Source organism: Nannospalax galili, unplaced genomic scaffold, assembly GCF_000622305.1.
Source record: "Nannospalax galili isolate Female #2095 unplaced genomic scaffold, S.galili_v1.0 scaffold25, whole genome shotgun sequence".
Taxonomy (NCBI): domain Eukaryota; kingdom Metazoa; phylum Chordata; class Mammalia; order Rodentia; family Spalacidae; genus Nannospalax; species Nannospalax galili.
The window spans coordinates 5,995,907-6,016,255 of NW_008355642.1; the positions used below are offsets into that span (position 1 = coordinate 5,995,907).

At 37.0% G+C, this 20,349-nt stretch overlaps 1 protein-coding gene and 1 non-coding gene across 4 annotated transcripts in view; one reads left to right on the forward strand and one right to left on the reverse strand.

Moving 5' to 3' along the window:
• Positions 1-1,868: 1,868 nt before the first annotated feature.
• The window catches only part of Pwwp3b (PWWP domain containing 3B), a 29,053-nt gene continuing 10,572 nt past the window's right edge, over positions 1,869-20,349 (reverse strand). For 2 of the 3 annotated variants that reach the window (XM_017803155.2, XM_017803154.2), the window contains exons 5-7: positions 9,736-9,864; positions 6,327-6,497; positions 1,869-5,664 (exon numbers count right to left, since the gene is read on the reverse strand). In XM_017803155.2, the coding sequence (XP_017658644.1) occupies positions 3,393-5,447 (2,055 nt within the window). In that variant the 5' untranslated portion in view covers positions 5,448-5,664; positions 6,327-6,497; positions 9,736-9,864 and the 3' untranslated portion in view covers positions 1,869-3,392. Of the gene's footprint in view, positions 5,665-6,326; positions 6,498-9,735; positions 9,924-20,349 lie in introns of all 3 variants that reach the window. The other variant, XM_029556067.1, reaches the window with a different exon arrangement.
• Positions 7,602-7,708, forward strand: LOC115067663. The gene has a single exon (XR_003847034.1). It is a non-coding gene; the product is annotated as a U6 spliceosomal RNA (small nuclear RNA).

Here is a 20,349-nt window from a genome sequence, read left to right on the forward strand (position 1 = left end):
GAAATGAGAAAAAAAAAAGTTCCGCTTCCCTAATAAATATAGGAAGATGCACCTGCAACCAATACAGTCATTACTGTAAATATATATCCACATACATGAATATATACATGCATATGTTATAACAAATGAGGCTCAGATGAACCACATAAAGAAGCAAAAATGTGGTGAGGGCCCAAAATAGCTCTTAACATTTATTTTCACATGAATTTTAAAGATAAACTATCTTTGTTAGCATTTAATCTCACAAAAGGCTTGTATCAATTAGGATAAACAATTCATGAGCTTTGGATTTTCACACTGATTTGTGCATACTGAACCAGAAATTGATTTAGCTAAATTGAGAACTTTTATATGACCCATTCCCCTACTTTTAACAACTTGGAGTGACTGCTCATGTCAGGTTGCGGTTCAGGAGATTTTAAGGTATTCAGGATTCTCACTTTGCTGGCCATGGTTTTGCACACATAAAATCACAGCATTCAAAAAGGCAAGAAAATCTGAAGTTCAAAGCCAGCCTTAGCTACATAGCAAGTTTCAGGACAATGTGGACTACATGAAACCATGTCTCAAAAATTTTTAGCATTTTCATATTTATTCCAGGTATCAGAATTCTATTCTTTCCTTGCTAGGATATAGCTATATAGATTTTTAAGTGTCTGGATATTGTGCATGTTCTCCATGCAGCATTGCAGATCTTCTCAGTGCAATCTGGACCTAAAATTCAGTAATCTGCTGTAACTGGAGATGAGGGTCAACTTAACCCGACAGCTAGGGTATATGGCAGATCAGGCTTTCCCCTCAGACCAAAAGCCGATGCTACAAGATCTAGCCAGGGACAGACTTAGAGCCTACCTTAATAACTACACCATCAGGAAGTAACCTGAGTTGGCACTGAATTGGAATCTAAGTCCAATCATTTCCACACCTCAAATACCACTTTATGACCTATTTAAAGAATAAGGATGCCTCACTTCAACATATGCTAAAAGGTAACTGACATTTCTAAATAGATCAGATGCCCATACTTTTCAAAAGTTTTATTTTTATTTTTTAATGTAAGTGTATTGCCTGCATTCATGCAACAATGTTGTGTAATGCCTGTGGAGGTCAGAAGAGGGTGTTGGATCCCCTGGAATAGGAATTATGGATGGTTTTTAGCTGCCATGTGGGTGCTGGGAACCAAACCTGGGTACTTTACAAGAGCAGCTGGTGCTGTTAACTACTGAGCCATCTCTCCAGCCCCAGATGCCCATTCTTTACCCCAAACTAAATATCCAGACACTCACTATTCTGAGGAAATCTGAGGCTCTCATTTTCAAATACAGGCAATCCATAAGATTACTGTTTCTCACTATGATGAAGTACATTATAGTCATCGTAGAAATTGTAACCTGGATCTGTTTTCTATGGCATCTGTAAATCTATCCTCAGAATAGAGCTTTAAACAAGATATACTGGTTCTGCTATTTCCCATGCTATGAATGAATGGAGTAATAAAAGTGTATTAGAACAGAGAGACAGGGATAGCTTTCTGAGAATACTGAAGGGGCACAGTATATTGGAGTAAGAGGGACACAGTATTATAGTGTAAATAAAATGCATTTTCCTGAATACAGAGTCAATATACTGTGTGGTGTGACGGGTGTGTTTTTACATGCTTCTCAAAGCTCTTTGGAAGGCATGGCAGAATCTTTATATAAAAGGAGCCTTGGTGAATTTTAGGCAGGAGCCAAAGATGGTTTTGTGGGGTCCAAATCTTATACCACTGGGTAATTGCTTTTTAGAAACAGTACAGAATCAACCACGAAAGTGGAAATTTATTTAGAATAATATAGAACAAGCATTAAAATGATGACAACCAGCAAAAGTTCCAAACAAATTCTGTGTGTTTAATATATGCATATATATTAATTTACACAAACACCACTATGAAGCTGTACAAACTAAAGTGAAATGAACATCTAAGGTGAAGTATAGTATGGTTTTATTATAAATCAAATACCAAAGTTTTGCAAAGTTTACATAAACATATAGCCATGTGAACACAAAACAAGAGCCCAAGAGTGAAAGTTATCTCACTCTGAGAGGTAAAAATACAGATAGGTTTGTGTTAAGCCCTTAGTACTTCTTTTCACATCAAGGTTTTAATATAAACTAGCTTTTCTAAGATTAAGTCTTATAAAAATCTTGTTTCAAGTTACAGTAAGCGATTGTATCAGTTAAACACTTCTAATTTTGAATATCAAACCATATGCAGATACCTATCACATTTAGCAAGTGGAAAACTTTTTTGTAACTTTTTTTTTCCAATTTCCAGATTCTGGTCCATCCAGTTGGTTGGAATGATTTACTAGTTCACATTTATGTTATGGGAACCAATGGAACCATTCTACAAATAAGCCAGAAGCTAAAGCTTGCTTGGTTGGAGACAAATGACTTTATATTTGGAGACAAGATTCACAATACAGTGCTTGCTTTTTTCTAGTTTACATCAAATCAGATGGCCTCTGAAGCAGCAAGCCTGGACTCTAATGTAGCCAAACTGTTGATATGCTGATTGTAGCTGCCTTCTACATGTGCTCAAATAGCTATATCTAAGAAGTTTCACTCACTGTTATGAAGACAGGCTAAAGCCTATCTGGTTTAAGAAACTATACTGTTTTAAAAGACAGAGACTTCCAGAAAATGGAATTTCAGGGAAGTATAGAATGAACAATTTTGTTCAAGGCTGCCAGATTTATTTTCTGCATGCTGAGATGTTAAACACATGCGTATAGATTACATGCAGATAACCCATTTATTTTTCAACTTTTAGATTGTTTTTCTTGCAAAATAATTGTGGATAGTTATGATATATAGCGACATTTATCTATCTTTGGTTCTATGTTTCAGAGATACTTTTCCCAAAAATAAATAGGCATGGCAGGAAAAATAATTCAACTATCTTAAGAGAAAACTTAGTATCTTATAAAAAATCAAGCAAAAATATATATAACTGGTATTTTTCAGACATTTTTTTCTGATACTCTCACTTAATATCTAACACCAGTGCAATTTTGTTAAACCGAGTTTACACACTATATTGAACTTTATAAGCAAAGACACAAAAATATCGTAAACAAAATAGTACTTTCACTTAAAGTCACTTAATAATTGTGCATTCTAAATCAAACCGTTAAAATATACTGACAAAACTGAATCCGAAGAAGCACATGGAAAAAAACATGTAGTGGTATCTACAGCTCCTACAGATTTTCACAAAAGAAAAGGAATATGTTATCTCAATTCTCTCATTTTCAGAAAATATTTACATGTGAGAACTTCTAGAGAATTTTTTTTTTTCAATGCGCTATCCACCAAAGCTCCTCTTACGGTTTCGACTCGTGGGACAACTACTGAACTTCATTTGCTAATGACCTCCGTCTCTTTTCAAATATGATTTTTGAATCATATAACTCTCTCTCCCTATAGCCTAGAGATGGTCCCTTCAGGTACTTTGCCTCAGCTGTCTCATAATCTAACCCATCGACAAAAGAAATTGAACAGATAATTGCTTCTGGCAGAAGAACTTCCATGATGAACTTAATTTTGTCATTTTTTATCTGGATTAGCATCTTCGGGTCTATTTGTTTATAGATTTCTTGTAGATACTTCACCACTTCATCTAATTGATCTTCATCTTCAAAGTAGGTTTCAATGCAGGGTGTAAAACTCTTTGCATTCAAAAATGATTTCAGCCATTTGGATTTTTTTGTGCCTTTTAAAATGCCCAGCAGATGATCCTCTGTTCCTTTTGCATTTACGATGAAATTGACTAGATTTCTGTTAGCTCGGTCCCGAGCGGGCTTCATACGGTCAGGGAGAATTTTCTGGAAGGTCATTCTCTTGGTGTGAGATGCCACAGTCATTGGCTCCATTGTGTCTTCATCATATAGCTTTGGGAAGATATTTCTGAAGGTATCTTGTTTGATTATTTTCCTGACAGGATAACTAATGTCAGCAGCATAATACTCAAAGAAAGTGCCCGAAAAAGAACCACAACCTAATCTAACTCTGTAGTCACAAATCAGGGAGATGCACCAGTCAATACTATCACGGTACTCCTCCCTGGCTTTCTCCACTAGTGCTTGTTTCTCTTTGCAGTCATATTTTTTTAACTGTCTGAAAGATACTCTAACTCCTTTCTTTTGAGGATTCATGTTTGCCTCAACAAAAAGTACACTTGCTTTTCTCTCTTTTCGCCTGATACTTTTAATCACTGCTGGCCAAAATGGGTATTTTTGATATTTAAACCATACTATCATGCCTTCTTCAAATGCACGTGTTTCATAACAAAGAATGAACCGTGGAAGCTCTTCATCATCTTCATTCTCATCATTTTCTAATGCAGCCGCAGTAACAGGATTTAGCTCCAGCAATTTGCCAGAAGCTCGAGCTTCCTCATCAAGATCTTCCAAATCCAGTCTCTGACGTAGGAAATCACTGTGGACAGGATGAGAGGCAGGTAGCGAAACCTGATATTCCCCTGAACACCCTGCAGGGGATATCTCAGCACCCACATCTGATTCCACAGAAGATTGATTCTGGCTGGCATAGGTGCAAGGATTCACGTTCGATGGGCCCTCTCCCGGATCTTCCATATTGTTCTCGGAGAAGGTGGAACATTCAGAGGACATAGCTGGGACATGTGGGTGGTCATCTTGTTCCTCCTCTTTCACAGCTTTGGGCACACGGAGACCATCTGATGAAGGAGTATACTTTTCTTCTTTGACATAGTCACTCTCCTCTTTGAATGAGAAATTCACAGATGAAACTGCTGAAATTTCGATCTTTTTCTTTTCCTCTTTTTTATCATCATCGTCATCAGAAAGTGATGGGTAACTTTGGCACAAGCTGAAGTTTTGTGATGACTTTGTTTCCATTTCATTTGAAATACCATCAGTGGTTGTGTGCAACTGGGACTTATCATCAGATAGACAATCATTGTTAGGCGAAGATATGAACACAGGTGTTGGGTCTTTGTAGACGTTGCCTTCCTGTTTCCGATATTTCTTATGAGGAGGTGAATCAGACAAATTTTGTGGCACATTTTCAGACAATGCAGTGGTCTCTTCTTCATCCGACATTCTTTCTTCACTCAAAGTTGTTCTCTCTTTCAGGATTTCCAGTGCTGCTTTTAGTGATCTTTCATAGGCTGTTTCCTCTCTAGGCAAAGCTCTGACCTCTGACTGTACTGCTAGTGAGGACATAATGGTTTCAATTTCGGATTTACTTAGGACCTTTGCTTCTGTGCTGTCCACTGTAATTTTTTCATCAAGTGAGAGTATTTGAACTTCTAGGGAAAATGTCATTTTTTTCTTAGTGTTTGATGAAGTTTCAGATCTGGATAAAACTTTTGCTGGCCATAACTGGTCTTTCCAATTACACAGGACATATTCAGCATCCATTATTATTTAGATTAGTGCACCAAGTAGTTATTAGTAATTATTATTAGAGATTGAGATTGGCTGCCCTTGTGACAACAAATACAAGTGCTATCAAACAACAGTCTTATTAAAGTTTCTTTTGATTTAGAACTACAAAGACTTTATGGCTTATGTGCCCTGTTCTCTTCCACAAAAATTTCCCCAGGATACTTGAACATGTTGTTTGAGTAAGACAACTCTGGAAGATATTGAAATAGGGAAAAGAATATTAACAAAATTATCTTGCCAAAGTAGAAGGTGAACAATTACAAGCAAAAGAGATAAACTACAGTGTTTAATGAGGGGCCAGAGACAAAAAGGCAGTCTAATGGAAAGGGAGGTAATACTTTGAAAAAATGTCTTTGGTACCTAGGATGCAAGAACCCCCACGTGTTATCCAAGTAATCAGTGTGTATATGCATCAGCACAGGGAGACATGCTCATAGTGAGATACCAGAGATTATAGGTATGTTATCAGATATTTATACTTTTGTATTCCTAGTATTATACCCCTGGGAGTGGATCTACATATTTAGTAGTTGTGAGAACAATATGGAGGGTTTGTAAGATTCCTATGCTGCTTCTTTAGTGTCTTACTCAGAAGTTCTGGATTGAGCTAAAAATGTTATAATTCTAGTAAGTTCACAAATGATCCCAATGCTTCATGAACATTAAAAAGCAGTGTGTGAGTTGAGCACATCGTTTTACCCCAAATTTTCAACTGAATATAATGTTAATGCAAAATACGGTTTTAAAAAGTAAAATGCTACAGCTATAGAGCAGGAAGCAAAATAAATTATCCTGTAAGATTTCAGAATGTTTGTAAATGTAATATATTTCATGAATGGAGAAGACTCTTACCCTCCTTCACATGGACTGTGCTGGTCTGGCCCTGTGATCCAGCTGCCGTGATTCTCACTCCAGGAGCTTTCCCAGAAGAGCCTTCACCTTGCTGGGTACTTCTGTGCTTGCACTGCCTTTCTGGGCTCAAGCCGTATCACACACAGACTACAACTTTGATATTAACCAAGGCTGTGCAGAAGGAAGACAGGAATCAAATCAATAAAATGGAAACAGTGTCAAGAAACTTCCTACCAAAACCCTAGTTGGGCATGCCAACTAGGCATGAGGCAGGGATGAGGCGAAATTCCATCCTTAATGTAGATGTCATGTTTATTTTTCCGTATGATCTTATAAGATGAAGTGCTCTTTGGAACATAGGCTATGCCGAAATGATCTCACTTCAGAAAACTGTGAGGTGAGATTAGTAGTCACAGATACTAGTGTCTAGTATGAGCCATATTCCAGATTTTCTATTTTCATCTTCACATCAGTCATTATGTGGATTTCTTATTTACACTTGCTTTTTATGTAACGAAATCACAGTTACATTACACACTCTGTACCATAGTCTATTAGCTAAATATTTATCACTGCTTTGTGTGCTTCATAAAACTGCTTGCCTGGAGACAATTTAGGCTTTCTGGCACATTGCATCATATGATCAGAAACAGAAATGCACCCTATTGCTTATGTAGAGGCTGGGCCTTAACAAAAGATCCTTCTTATGGGAGAAGGACGGAAGCCACACTAGCCAGTCAGGAGCCTTTCTTGAGTTTATAGAATTTTCTGCTAAATGTAAGGGTTTGGGGCTGGGGATTTGACTCAGTAGCAGAATGTTTCTCTGGCATGTTTGAGTTCCTGTATCCAATTCCCAGCACCACATAATAACTTAAGACTGTGGAGTGATCAGCCCTAAATGGGACACCTATGTCCACCATCTCTTCCCAAGGACCTGGGATCATTTTGGAAGGGGGGCGGGATGCATGATTGTAAGAGCCAGAGGTGGTGGATGAACACAAGGAACCTGCATCGTCTGGACATTACAGGGTAGTTGCATATATAAACTGCAGTGCTAGTGACAGCATGCACAAGACCTGTGCAAATGCAATCCAGACAGGAGCCAAGCATGGACGAGGAAGGTGGGCAGGAGGCCCCAGATCTAGCTGAGGATCTGTTGGCAACTGACAGATGCTGAAAGAAGATTCAGTTTTCCCTACTGGTGTGACACCTGGTAGCATGCCCAGATTACGGAAACAGAGAATAGATCTGACAGGCCTTAAAAAAAGACAAGTAATGCTCACTTCGGCAGCACATATACTAAAGTTGGAATGATACAGGGAAGATTAGGATGGCCCCTGCACAAGTATGGCACGCAAATTCATGAAGTGTTCTATATTTTAAAAAAACAAAAGACAAGTAATAATAAAGGATGTGAATTTGAGGGACAGGAGGTAACAAAGTGAGGGTGGAGGACGGAGGGCTGAATATGATCAAAATACATTCTATAAATTCTTGTATCAAAAGTATTTTTAAAATATACAACCTACATTAATGAAATTTATTGTACATTCATGAGGAAAGAAAATTCAAAACAATAACTGATACATTCAATTAATTTAAGGTTTTTATTGTATAGGAAAATAGGATCATGTCTTCAGGACAGTATTTTTAATTATCCAGACACTCATTAAAATTGAAATGATGTAAGAAACATATAAAATAAGTGCAACTCTATACAAGTAACCGTCATGAACATTCTTTATGTATCGTTCTAGATTTTTTTTTTTTTACACAAGAATTCATGCCAGGTTCAGCGTGAACTACTAGGGAGTATGGCTTGAATATCACTCTATAGAAATGTTTTTCACATAATTTAAAGTAACTTATTTCAAATGAAGTTTTCCCCACATCTATAATATTTTATCTCAGTACTTTCCCTGAAGACATGAAAAACAAGTAAACATATATAAATCTTTTTATCATATAGTATGGTAAAGCCAACCTGAATCTGCAAGTATATAAATGATATGTATTTTGGTTAGATATATGTTTTTCAGATGTGGTTACATACATTAAATAACATATATGTATATATCTATACATATCTAGCACACTTATTTTAAGGGAGATACATGATGTATGCAATCCCATAACTTTTTGTCTTCATTGTGAGCTTTTTTTCAGACATTCTCAAAACACTTTATGTGGAGGTTCAGCTTTTATATTCACCAGCTACATAATAAGATATGCCATACCACATAGCATCTGAAAAAATTGCTTAGAGAAATAAACGTTCTAGTTTTTTGTTTTTGTCTTTTTTGTTTGTCTTTTTGAGATGTTTCCTTGTAGCCTCAGATGGCCTGGAACTTGCTATGTAGACCAGGCTGGCCTCAATCTCACAGAGATCCATCTGCTTCTGCCTTCCCAGTGCTGAGATCAAAGGCGTGGGCAATCACCCCTAACTTAAACCTTCTGTTTTATTCTTAAAATTAGGTGGTACAGAAAAAGTGTGTGTGTGTGTGTGTGTGTGTGTGTGTGTGTGTGTGTGTGTGTGTGTGTGTGTGTGTGTGTGTACACGTGTACACCATGACTCTATGTGTGGCCTAAAATAATGAACTATAAGGAAGACACAGAGAGCTATAGTTGAAACAGCAACCACCCTAGCCATCTGACCAGATCTAGGGAAATTTCCACTATTTGGAAATGCAAGTGTTTGTGGAAGCATGTATATATGTGTGTTTATGAGAGCTTATGTGTCTGAAACAAAATGCTCATGCTGTTTGAGCTTCATTTTTCTTTTACAAATATGCAATCCTGGGAAAATCTGTTCTTTGATGATATTGCAATGAGTTAAAAATATTTTAAAAAGCAATGTGACTGCCTAGAAATACCGAATGCTAACATGGCAGCTCTTACCATTTTTTCTCTAATTACACAAATATACATGCATATGGTATATGCATGTGTCTTTACTTAACTGAACATTCATTTGATCCCCCTCCTATACTTATATCCATATGATATTTATCTGGGTATCAATCAATTAGCAGATTTATGAATACTCTGTTTTCAAATACATCTACCAGTTTTATTTCTGCGTAAATTAGTAAATATTTTAAACCTCAGGGAATAACAGAATGTCTAGGATTATAAATGCAGGCTGCCAAGTTCAGAAATTAGCATGACCGGTCATGCTTCACTGAAGCCTTAATTTAGAGGTTGAAATTTGATCACTCCTTCTCCTCTCTGTGAACTTCCAAAACCTTGGGAGACACAAAAGTTGCAGAATATTGATGCCTTCTAAATGCCAGCCATTCTCTTAAAACCACACACCTTTCCTACCATTACGGACCATCATTCCTGTTTTCTCATCTTAACTCCAGGGCTCTGAGAAGTTACCAGAAAATAAATTTAAGTCAGACATTACCTTGAAGCTTCTTGTCAGCTGCAGCCTGCTGAATGCAGCTCCTCCCCCAGGACTGGTGAGGCAGAACTCAAAGGCAAGTGGCTCAGAGAAGGCTCCACCCTGGCTGTGATGCTGAGCAGAAGGCCACTCCTTGAATTACAGGAAAGAGACAATTGTCAAGAGAAATCCACTGAGGTGTGGAACTGCTCCTTTAAAAAAAAAAACAAAAAACTTTCTTTAAAGTGTAATGGCAACAAGGATCCAATTTACATTCAAACCATTAGAGTGGATGATGTCTTGAATATAGCAAATCACATTATCCCATAATAAAAAACCCAGTTTAAATGTCTTACATATTTTTACTTGCCTTCTCTGGCATCTTATATGTCTATAGGTAATTTCTGTTAGTATGCATTTTTAAAAAATGATGGACTTCCTTATGGACTTTTTCATGCATGTATATCATGCGCTTTGTTCTTATCAATGCTTCATTGACCTTCATCTTCCCTTCCCACTCTCCCTAGTCCCTTTCCTCATCCCAAAGAGCACTATTCTCACCTGTCATACACACCCCCCCCACACACACACCCACACACCCCCACACGCATATTAAAATAAGAATATCACAAAAGAAGAAAGTGATGTCAAATTCTTGGGAAAAGATACATTCAAACATTTTCAAACAATACTTGCAAACCGAATATATCAAGTTGGTCAAGCTCCTTTACAGTAGACTGAGAAGGATATTGATTAGGATTGCACCAAAACTTAAATTATTTGTGAGAAAACTTACTTTTCTTTTTTTGTTTCTAAAACATGGCATGTCTCTCCTTTAATTTATTTCTTGTAACTATTTAGGAAAGTTTCAGAGATTGCTTCACATACATGCTTATTTCTAACTAGAAGGTGAAAATCATTGATTTGGCAGGAAAATGCCCATTGTGCATATCCTCATCTATAATAGGAAACAGTTTTTCTAGTTACATAGTGGAACACTGAAAATCACTGTATTTTCCAAAATTTATAATAGCACAAAATAGCTGATCTTAAAATAACCAATAAAATAAATTGTTCTTATAGAATTAAAAGTATTATATATCTAAAGAGGATAACTGGACAGATGTTAAGCAGGAATTTATTTAAATGAAGAGAATTGTTTGGTTATCTTTTTTATAATATTTTTCAATCTGTCAATTTCATTTGAAAGACCCAATTGCACATAAAATAGGGTCAAAACCTTTAAAAACTACATTTCCATGAGTTGATTTTATCTACTTTCCATTCTGCATTTAAATCAGTAAATATTATACAAATTCCATGGATATTTTCAGTTTTTATAGGTAGTGTTATAACTAATAATAATGAATGCAAATATTATGCTACTACAATTATTATAATGAATGTAGATGATATACTAAAAATCACGTATAATATCTGCATTTTTTACATGTCAGGCAATAGTCTTAGGACTTGATATATTATCTCACTAATAACCAGATAATAACATTTCATTCTACATGTAAAAATATTATTTTTAATAAGATAATAGAACCCAAAAGTGTTTTCTTCCCACATTCCACACACTCTATTAAGCAAGACAAAAGTGTTCGGAGGTAAGACCTTTACAAGTTGATTAGAACATGTGGGCGCTACCCTCGTGAACATATTAATGTCATTGTTATAGGAGGGGTTTAGTCACTGCGGGCTTGGGTTTCAGTTAAAACCATGAACGTGCCCACCACCTCTCTTCTTTGTTCTCTCACTATATACTTTCTTTGACCTTATAATGTAGTAAGAAGGCTGTTCTTAGATGTGGCATCTCAGTCATATATTTCCGTGTCCAGAACTGTGAGACAAATAAGTGCACAATTTAAGTAAATTTCTTAAGCTTCTACTACTCTATCATAGCAGCACAAATGGATCCAAACAATGGGCATTATGAGTATTCTCCTTTTGTAAACAAGGCATTAAAGAAATTAAGTAATGTTTACAACAATGTCCAGTTGAATTTGGCCAATAGCTAAGTACTCTGACTCTAGAGTGAGTGTTCTTATTCAGTAAGACCCACTAAAACACCTTCATTGCAGATAGGAAATGTTCTAGGCTTGTGTGTAGGGTAACAGTTGAGCAATAATAAATCAGAAAGAGCCAAGTGCTCAGAGTCACTGGAACTTACAAAGATTCTGCATCTACCCTGCCTCTCTTTTGGATCTTCTCTCATTCTCTTCTATTTCTCTTCCACTTGATTAATGCAGAGCCTAATATAATCATGGGAGTAAGTGACACCCCATCTTCTTTACCAACTTCTGCTACTTTCAAGAAGGTACAGCCCACACTCATGGGAAGGATACTTCACAAGGGAGTGGGCCCCCTGGGATATGTTCACCATAACAATGGATGACTGAAGATATATGACATTTTGAAAATAACAGAAGTAAAATAATGGCGAAAATATTGGCATTATAGGTGCTACAGGTGGGAAAGGGTGTAGCTATAGAGGAAAAAGTACAAGGAAGTTGTGAGGGTGATAGAAATTTGTCTTTGGGCTGTGGTGGTTGCTATATTTTAAAATCTAGAGAAGTGCATATAATAAAGTCCAAGTATAATGTATACTACTTTAAATATTATTTTGGTGTATAATAATTTAAAGAATAAAACTTTTAAAATACAATATATAATAAACATATAAAAAGAAACTCTTGGGGTTGGAGAGATGACTCAGCAGTTAAGAGCACTGGTTGCTCTTCCAGAGGAACCAGATTCAATACCCAGGAACCACATGGTAGGTAACAACCATCTGTAACTCCAGCTCCAGGGAAATATGACATCCTCTTCTGACTTCTGTGGGCAATGCATGGATACAAATGCACTTACATACATGTAGACAATATATTCATACACATAAAATAAAAATAATAAAATATTTCTAAAAACAAAAATAAACTGTAAGTACAATTTAGAAACCATCTTTAGAAACCATCTGTTTCTTGCTTACTTTCTTGGTTATTAAGAAGTTAATCTTCTATTTTTAGATTCTAAGGTATATTTAATAGAAGCAGCAATATATATATATACATTACTAAAATATACCAGACCTACTTCCACTTAGGATATAAAAAGTTCTAAGAGAATGTCATTAATAATGTAATAAACTTAACAATGGCAAAATCTCTAGATATGTTACAAATTCCTAGCTCTCCTTCAGTCTATCAGATAACTATGTGAAATTAAATATCAAAAGGTTATGACCTCCTTTCAAGAGACAAAAGTCAGATAGCATTTCTTGTTTGTCAGAGCAGCATGGAGACAGAAGTGTCTGTCATACAAGCACGTAAAAATAAATTACTTGGAGATATTAATTCTTAAAATATGGGCTAATGTGTCCATTTGAGTATTTGAAGTCTCAGACTTTTTATGTCTTTTTGAGAAAGGGTCTCCCTGTAGCCTCAACTAGATGGCCTGGTGCTCGCTATGTAGACCAGGCTGGCCTTAAATCACAGAGATCCACCTGCCTCTCCCTCCCGAGTTCTGGGATTAAAGGCATGTCCCACCATGCCCGGCCAGTCTTAGTCTTAGACATTTATACACATATGGACAAGTTAATGTCTGTGGTCCTTTATCAGAAACTCACAAAAGCAAACAGAGACAAAGAAGGAGACCTTATAGAACCCACATTACTGGTTCAGATATGCAAGAGACTGTCAGCTGCTATCGAGGAACAGATAAATTACCTTGAACACTTAACACAAAACCATTTATCATGTAGAGCCACTATGGGGAGAAAACAGCAAGTCGTTTCCTCCTAGACCCAGGGGAAAATCTAATTTTCATGGAGGAGGAGAGGCAAAACTCATTGCCTGGGAAGGATGGATAGGAAATGTTCACATCCAAAGGACAAAGCACAATGCCCACTGCTACTGCATGAAATGTGGAAGCATTTTTTTCTCTACCTTTGAGGAGGGGCAGGAAAATATCTTTGGTCCAGATTCTTATATGAACAAAAAGTAGTATGCCATCTATTTCTGAGAAAAGAGCAGAACAGCATTTTCCACCAAAAACCACCCAGAGACTCAAATCAGAGGCTACCTGCAATGGGAAGAAGAAAGGATGCTGATAAAGCCCTAACTGTCAAGATCCAAGAACAAAGGCCCTCCCAAAAGTTGAGGAACATGGACAATACTACTTGCCTTACTATGAGTTTAGCACCTAATACTAACAGAACAGCATCCTACTGATGCAAAACGGTAAGAGCATGAAGAAACACCCTCTTCTGGTGGCACAGGTGTACAGGGACTCCTGAAAACTTGGGGTAAGGAGTCATGGAGAAAAATCCTGCGACACTCCAGACTCCACTTGCAAAACCAGTAACTTAAGTTCTGTAAGTTATTGATAATAAAGTGGTAGCATATAAAGAACAATCTCCAACATATTTTCTGACACCAACATTCACTTGATACCAGAAATGCAATAAAAGGTACAGTAAACTTCAGACCAGTATCTTGTATAAACACAAAAGCATAAATTCTTACCAAATGTGATTAGTTAAATGTAAAATAATCCAGTATACAAAAAAGGACATATCATGAGATCAAATGGAATTTATCTCCTAGGAATGCAAGGCTGTTCAACATTTCCAATTCCATTTATTTAACTCACCATACAGGAAGACTGAAAGGGATTAAAAGTGGTACCAATTGATGCAAACAAAGCGTCTAAGAATAGTTCACAAACATACATGCTAAAAACAGTCAACACACTACAAAATAAATGAGTTTTTCCTCAATCTGATAAAGAACATCTACAAAATCCCCACAGTCACCATTATGATTAATGATGATATGTGAAATCCCTCTCTACTAGAGTCAGGAACATAGTAAGAACATCTGCTTTCACCATTTCTATTCAGCATTAGTTTGCAGAGCCCAGTAAATACAGTAAGGCCTGAGAAATAATTAATGACACATATCCTATAAAATAAAAAGTAAACCTGTATTTGTAGATAACATGAATGATCTATACAGAAAATTCCAATGAAACTAGCAATCTACGAGTGATTTTATTTCTACACTATAAAAATCTAAAAGTCAAGGTTTAAAATCCCATGTGTAATTTTATCACAAACAAGGAAACAAGGCTAAGGAAATAGCTCAGTTGGTAAAGTTCTTCCATGGGACAAAATAAGAGCTGTGTTAGATGCCTAGACTCTATATTTTAAAAGTGAGGTATGGTGGTATGTCCTTGCAATCCCAGCATTTGGATGGCAGAGACAAGTGGATCCCTGGAGCTTACTAGCTGGCCATCTAGTGTAGTTGGTGAATTTCAATTCAGGTCAGTGAGAGACTTTGTCTAAAAAATAAATAAATAAATAAAAAGAAGCTTGCAAGTGCCCAAGGAACAACTTCTGAGATTATCCTCTAGTCTTCTCATGCACACATATATGCAAATGCCCACACATACATGCATGGTCTCTAACACACACACACACACAAAAAGAAGCAGTGAGAGAATAAATCTAATAAAAAATAAGTATAAGATTTCTATGTTGACATCTCTAATACAGATGCAAAATAAGGAAAAACTAAATAAATGGGGAAATAGACCACATGGATTGACTGAAACAGTAATTAGAGGCAGTCACAATTCTCCACACATATCTATAAAGTCAGTATAACTTCAATAATTATCCAAGCAGGCTTTTTGTACAAGTCAAAAAAAAAAACTCTAAAATGTATTTGGAAAAGCAAGGGGAATAAGAGGAGTGAGGCCAGTATTAAGAAGGAAATATACAAGTTGGAAGACTCACAGTATCCGATTCCAAGACCACAGTAATCAAGACAGTACATTACTGACATAAGATTGGCATGTAGGTCAATGGAATACAATTAGCCTAGCAAATATTGCTGATTTTCAACAAAGGGGTTTGCAGTAAATGATATTGTAGCAACTGGTCATTTTAAAAATATTCACCTCAATCCCTTAGCTAAGATCATTAACAAAAATCACTCAAAATGGGTTATGGAATTAAATGCAGAGCCAAAATCTATAAAATGGTAAAGAAAATAAAGTAGAAAGTTTTTCAGACCTTGGTGAGTAAAGGCTTATTGAGGTATAAACCTCCCCCTGCCACCAAAAACAACAAGAACAAGAACAAACCCATAGTGCTTATGACACCATGCACAAGATCTGTGCAAACCCAAGTCAGATGGGCATATCACGGTTTGGGGAGGTAAGCAGAAAGCTGCAGCCCTAGCTGAGAATTTACTGGCAACCGACAGATGCTGGGAGAGGGAAAGTTAGTTTGCTTTACTTGTGTGCTTCCTGGTAGGTTGATCAGACCAGACCTACCACAGATAAACACACACGCAAGAGCACTAGGGAAGCAGGCTTTAGACTAGCTAGGCCTTTAAAATTTTATAAAGCCACGTAACAATAGAGGACATGATATTGGAGAGGTACTGAGGAAGAGGTGCAGAACTGGTGGGGGTCTGAGTGTGATCAAAATAAATTATATAAAATTCTCAAAAAGAAAATTAACAAAACCGTGAAGAATAAAAAACTGATACATTTGGGTTTGAAAATTTTATTTTCTGCAAAAAATAAAGACAATCAAAATGGTAGAAAATATATGCAAAATATGAATCTTATATAAAGATATAAGCATCCCAATTAAAATAAAGAGGATATATGAATTATAGGTGAAGGCATAAAATGGTACACAATCATTATTAATAAGCCACAATAAAACATCATTAACACCTTTATAAGAAAGACTGGTATTAGGACTCCCTAGCCTCATTCACCCTCCCAGCTCACCCATCCCATCTCTCCTTCTAGCAGAGGACTGGCACATTTCTTGTCTTGGCACAAACCCCAGACCTCTGGACTGAACTCTTGGCCCAGGCTCCCCACTGCTTCTTGATCTTCTGCATCCAGACCAACCCAATTCCTCCCTATAGTCCCCACCTCCCTTTGTATCTCTGGGTGGCCCAGCTCCACAGCTTCCTGGAGCCAGCAGCTTGCCTGGGTAAGTTTGGCTGTGCCTCCTGCACCTTGACTCCCCCACCATCATTCATCCTCCCAGCTCCCCCACCCCATCTCTCCTCCTAGCACGGGGACTGGCACATTTCTTGTCTTGGCACCCCAGACCTCTGGACTGACCTCTTGGCCCAAACTCCCCACTGCTTCCTGATCCATTGTATCCAGACCAACCCAATTCCTCCCTGTAGTCCCAGGAACCCTTGGGCCTCTTCTTGTCCCTGCCTCCCTTTGCATCCCTGGGGGCCAGCATCTTTCCTGGGCCCCACCACTAGGCCGGGCTAGCCCTCAAATTTCTGAGGCCAGCATCTTTCCTGGAGGGATCCAGACCCTAGGAGAAAGCCTGAGAACATCTGATCTTCATCTAACTTGGGTCTCTGTGGGAACTTCTGCGAAGCAAGGTGAAAGCAATTTGGCCACTCCAGTAGAAAATCAAAAGAGAGAACCTGAAGCCAAGACCAACCAGCTTTTCATGGCCAACATGTAAACGACAAAGGCACATAAAATTTACAAAAAGAAGCTGACCTAAACTCAACAAAGGAGGGCTTGAGTCTCACAGAAGAACCAGAAACTACAAAAAAATTTCACATGTCAAAGTCAAAGAGAAAAAATAATAACATGAAAAACCAAAATAATATATCCCCCCAAGTATGAACAGTCCTCTAGAGGAGTACAGTGAGAACCCTCTAGAGATAACACAGGACATGGAACTCAAAAGAACAATTATAAACATGATAAAAGAATTCAGTGAATTTAAAGAACACACAAAGAAAAAAATCAAAGAACTGAAGGAAGAAGCACACAAAGAAATCAAAGAACTGAAGAAAGATAGGAATAAACTTCTGAATTCATTCAGAAAAGAGTGAGAAATATTGAAGACTACTCAGGCTGAAATGAAGAAGGAAGTGAAACACTCAGTATGCCAATTAGAAATGACAGGAGACAGCCTCACCAATCAAATGAATGAAATGGAAAACAGAATATCAAGGCTAGAAGATAAAGTGGACAAATTAGACCACTCGAGCAAAGATTATGAATAATTTAAGAAAACACAAGAATGTAATATGCAGGAATTTTGTGACACCATAAAAAGATCAAACTTACAAATCATACGCATACAGGAAAGAGAAGAATGGTATGGACCAAATCTTTAACAGGACTGTGGAAGAAAATTTCCCAAAATTAAAGAAAGACATGGCCATACCAATTCAAGAAGCACATAGAACAGCAAATAGACAGGACCAGAAAAGAAACTCCACAGCACATCATAGTAAAAACACTAAACATACAGAACAAATAGAGAATACTGAAAGTTGCAAAGGAAAAACAGTAAGTCATACATAAAGGAAAACCCATCAGAATTACAGCTGACTTTTCAGTGCAAACTGTGAAAGCCAGAAGAGCCTGGACCAAAGTATTCCCAGTTCTAAATGACCCCAGATGACAACCCAGATTACTTTACCCAGCCAAAATACCTATTATAGTTGAAGGGAAAAGAAAAATCTTCCATGACATAAACAGACTGAAAGAATTCCAGTCCACAAAACCAGCCCTTCAGAGAGTTCTTGATGCAATACAAAGAGCTGAAGAAAGGAACGAATATACCCAAGGGGTTACAGAAAGAAACTTATTGAAGGTATAACTATGGAAATGCACAGTTACAGCAAGAATATGAACAGAAATAAAAATGTCAGGAATCAATGTACATCTTTCATTAATAACTTTAAATATCAATAGAGTGAGCTCCCTAGTCAGAAGACACAGATTAGTTGAATGAATTAAGAAACAAAACCCATCTATTTGCTTCCTGCAGGAAACTCATCTCACTTTCAAGGACAGGCACTACCTTAAGGTGAAAGGATGGAAAAAATATACCAAGTGAATGGTACTAAGATAAATGCAGGCTTTGCAATTCTAGTATCTGACAAAATAGACTTTAAACTAAAACTAATCAGAAGGGACAAAGAGAGTCACTTCATTCTGATCAAAGGAACAATTGACCAAGAAGATATTACAATCATGAACATATATTCACCAAACTCTGGTGCACCCCGCTTCATAAAATCAGTACTACAGGACTTTAAGACCCTGATTAATCCCAACTCATTAATAGTATGGGATTTCATTACTCCATTACGTCCATTAGATACGTCAAGAGGACAAAGAATTAATGGAGAGACATCTGAATTAAACAATACCATACATCAAATAGGCCTAATAGACAGCTACCAAATATTCCAACCAAGCACCAAAGTATATACTTTCTATTTAGCGCCCATGGAACTTTCTCCAATATCGACCATACACTAGGACACAAAATAAACCTCAACAAATACAAAAAGATGGAAATAATTCCATGCATTCTATCAGACCACAATGAAATAAAGCTTAAAATCAACACTGCAAGAAACCCTAGTAACTACATGAACACAGGGAGATTAATCAACACACTCCTGAATGATGAATGGGTCAAAGGATAAATTAAGAAATAAATAAAAGTATTCCTGGAACTAAATGAAAAGGACAGTACAACAAAACAAAACCTCTGGGACATGTTGAAAGCAGTCCTTAGTGGGAACTTTATAGCTCTAAGTATGTACGTTAAAAAAATCAGCATAGAACTGGAAAAATGAACAGCAGACCCCAATCTTATCCAAAGGAATACTGACCACTGATTACTACTAGATGAGGAACAGCTGACCCTCCTAAAACAAAGACCTCTAGATAGGCTGACTAGATTCACCAGAAGGGCAAGTAGTGGGGAATGGCTGGGGTGCCAACAACACAGCAGACAGTAGCAGGGATATCAGAGTATAAGGGCTCTAGTGGGGGGAGGGAGGCTATGGGAGGGTGCTATTTGGGAAGTGGGTGTAAAAAAATCAATTAATTAAAAAATCAGAAAGAACACAAATAAATGACTTAACATTACAACTCAAGACACTTGAAAAGCAACAACAAATGAAACCCAAACCCAGCAGACAAGAAGAAATAACAAAAATCAGAACAGACATTAATGAACTGGAAACAAAGGAAATGATACAATGAATCAATGAATCCAAGAACTGGTTCTTTGAGAAGATAAACAAGACTGACAGGCCCCTAGCCCAGTTAACCAAAAGAAAGAAAGAGCACCTCCAAATCAACAAAATCAGAGATGAAAGGGGAAGCATCACACCAGACACCAAAAAGCTCGAGAACATTATAAGGGAATACTTTAAAAACATATACGCAACCAAATTTGAAAACCTAAAAGAAATGGACAGGTATCTAAAAGCATGGGAACCACCAAAACTAAACCAAGAAGAGATCAAGAGCTTAAACAGACCCATAACACATAAGGAAATTAAAACAGTAATACAAAACCTCCGACTAAAAAAAGCCCAGGACCAGATGGATTTACAGCACAATTCTACCAGACATTTAAAGAAGATCTACATCCACTAGTACTTAATTTATTCAAGAAGATAGAAATGGAGGGATAACTTCCAAATTCCTTCTATGAAGCCAGCATGACTCTAATACCAAAACCAGGTAAAGATACAATCAAAACAGAAAAATATAGACCCATATCCTTAATGAACATACATGCAAAAATTCTCA